At 33.6% G+C, this 1,855-nt stretch overlaps 1 protein-coding gene across 1 annotated transcript; it reads right to left on the bottom strand.

The window, feature by feature from the left end:
* Window positions 1-244: 244 nt before the first annotated feature.
* On the bottom strand, window positions 245-1,849 carry LOC105563687 (fatty acid synthase-like). Its single transcript, XM_012015477.1, has 5 exons — window positions 1,405-1,849; window positions 1,058-1,315; window positions 604-858; window positions 399-513; window positions 245-261 (listed from the first exon to the last, which is right to left on the bottom strand). The coding sequence occupies exons 1-4, from the start codon at window positions 1,816-1,818 to the stop codon at window positions 403-405; spliced, it is 1,038 nt and encodes a 345-aa protein (XP_011870867.1). The 5' UTR covers window positions 1,819-1,849; the 3' UTR covers window positions 245-261; window positions 399-402.
* Between the last annotated feature and the right edge of the window lie 6 nt (window positions 1,850-1,855).

The raw sequence follows: 1,855 nt of genomic DNA, 5'->3' as shown, positions 1-1,855 counted from the left end.
CTCCACGGGCCTAGTAACGATCGATCGATCTCGCCGCACATTTGAATTGGGCAGTGGGCCGGCCTAAGACAGCGATTTTTAATAATTAATAACTCGTTAATTATTGCAAAACCTGCAAAGTGGTACAGGACTTTTCGACTTAGTCTAGTCCACTCTATCCCACAATAAGCATTGAGGCGGGTATTACATAACACACTGTATATGTATACTTGAATTATGAATTTGGAGATTGAGTCCCGAGGAGACAGTCATTATGTATTCCTGAATAAATAACGGAGTTAAAATATATTTGATATATAAACCATACACCGTGTAGATACATATAAACCATGCACCATGCAGATTGCTATAAGTTTTATAACAGACGTAAATTTGAAATAAAATTATAAATAACTTACAACATTAAATTGCAAATGGCGGCTCTCCATTAATCGCAGCTGTTATTTTCTCACTGTTTAATATTGTCACGTGAGTACCCTCAATGGAATGTATTTTCACCACATTTTGAGTTATCTTAAATAATTATGTATGTTAGTAACAAATAATTTGTTGAAATTTGAAACTTATTATCAAATACAGATTAGCGTAGTGTTTTAAAGATACCTCCTGCAAACCATAATCCTCTTCAATCACGGATCTAAGCAACGGGTTCGTAGCTTTTAACAAAATTATGGAAGACTTCATAGGTGTCAGCGTAGAAGAATCATATTGCGGAATAGCTGATGAATATTTATAAACTGTTGTGCACAGTGTTTTTAAATTTTCGAGTGAGAGAGACGTGTTCGTAGCTAAAAATTCTTTGGCGAAGATACTAAATTTCTCTTCCCAGGTCTTGTATTTCTTCAGTTCCGTTAGAATCTACCAAATTGCATTTTATTCTCTTAAGAAAGTTTGTATTTATAAATAAGTAACTTGGAAATATAAAATATACTTTTAAAACCAAATATTGTGAGAAAGAGTAATAAAATTGATACTGGTACTACCACACAAAGAAGATTAAAATATGTTTAAATATAAGAAAGGTAACAATAATTTCAAGCTCAAGAAACAAGTATACTTTTTCAGTATCTCCTGCTGAATAAATTTCCATAATATTGATTAAAACAATATTCTGGAGATCTGTATCATCCAAAATTGCAAAACTGCACTCTTGGTATAGTGTTCGTAATTGCTCAGGAGCGCCGTCGATGAGAATAAGCCGTCCTTTAAAATTCATAGCTTCCAATCTTTTCGTTAGTTCAATTGCGATAATAGACCCGAAGGAGTACCCTACCATTATGAAATCTTTTCCAGCTGTCAGTTTTGGTAATATATGCTATAAGAATATCAAAATCATCTGATTAACTATATATCTCTTAAATAAAAACACTTCTTTGTTCAATAGAATATAAAATTACTGATTACGTTTATAAGATGATCACTCGTGTCTGATATAATGTCTGTAGCATCGATGTTGTTTGTATAATACCACAGGGCCCTTGCTGAGAAGTTAATATTTTGCCCTAAATGATTGAATACAGTCCCACATCCGTCGATACCTGGTATGAGAAATACTTCGGTTGTAGTTTTCTGTCTTTTAGTCGAGAAATCTAAACAAGTTTCTGAAATGAAATCTTTGTCTTTTATAACACCAATTAAAAATTTCAAGTTTGGCTGCACAATATCCAGTTTATTTATATCCTGCGTATTATCTGCACTTGCATTGGATATCTCACTGAGCTTGGTAAAAGTAAGATTTCGTAACTCTTGCGCAGAGAAAAATACGTCGAATTCTCGTTCCAGAGTTTGCTTAATTTCCACGGCCATCATAGAGTCCATTCCAAGTTCTGCCAAATATGAATTTGGACTCACACCC

This window comes from Vollenhovia emeryi, unplaced genomic scaffold, assembly GCF_000949405.1.
Source record: "Vollenhovia emeryi isolate VEMERY1.0 unplaced genomic scaffold, V.emery_V1.0 DF944275.1, whole genome shotgun sequence".
Classification (NCBI taxonomy): Eukaryota; Metazoa; Arthropoda; class Insecta; order Hymenoptera; family Formicidae; genus Vollenhovia; species Vollenhovia emeryi.
Note: the sequence above shows the minus strand (reverse complement) of the source record. Positions and strands in the feature narration are given on the sequence as shown.

Excerpts from the sequence above, each read along its gene's own strand:
- LOC105563687 (XM_012015477.1), bottom strand. The coding sequence starts at position 1,818 with ATGGACTCTATGATGGCCGTGGAAATTAAGCAAACTCTGGAACGAGAA. Across the intron at positions 859-1,057 it reads CAGCAGGAGATACTGAAAAA|ATTCTAACGGAACTGAAGAA; the intron begins GTATACTTGTTT and ends GCAATTTGGTAG. Across the intron at positions 514-603 it reads AGGATTATGGTTTGCAGGAG|ATAACTCAAAATGTGGTGAA; the intron begins GTATCTTTAAAA and ends TAATTATTTAAG.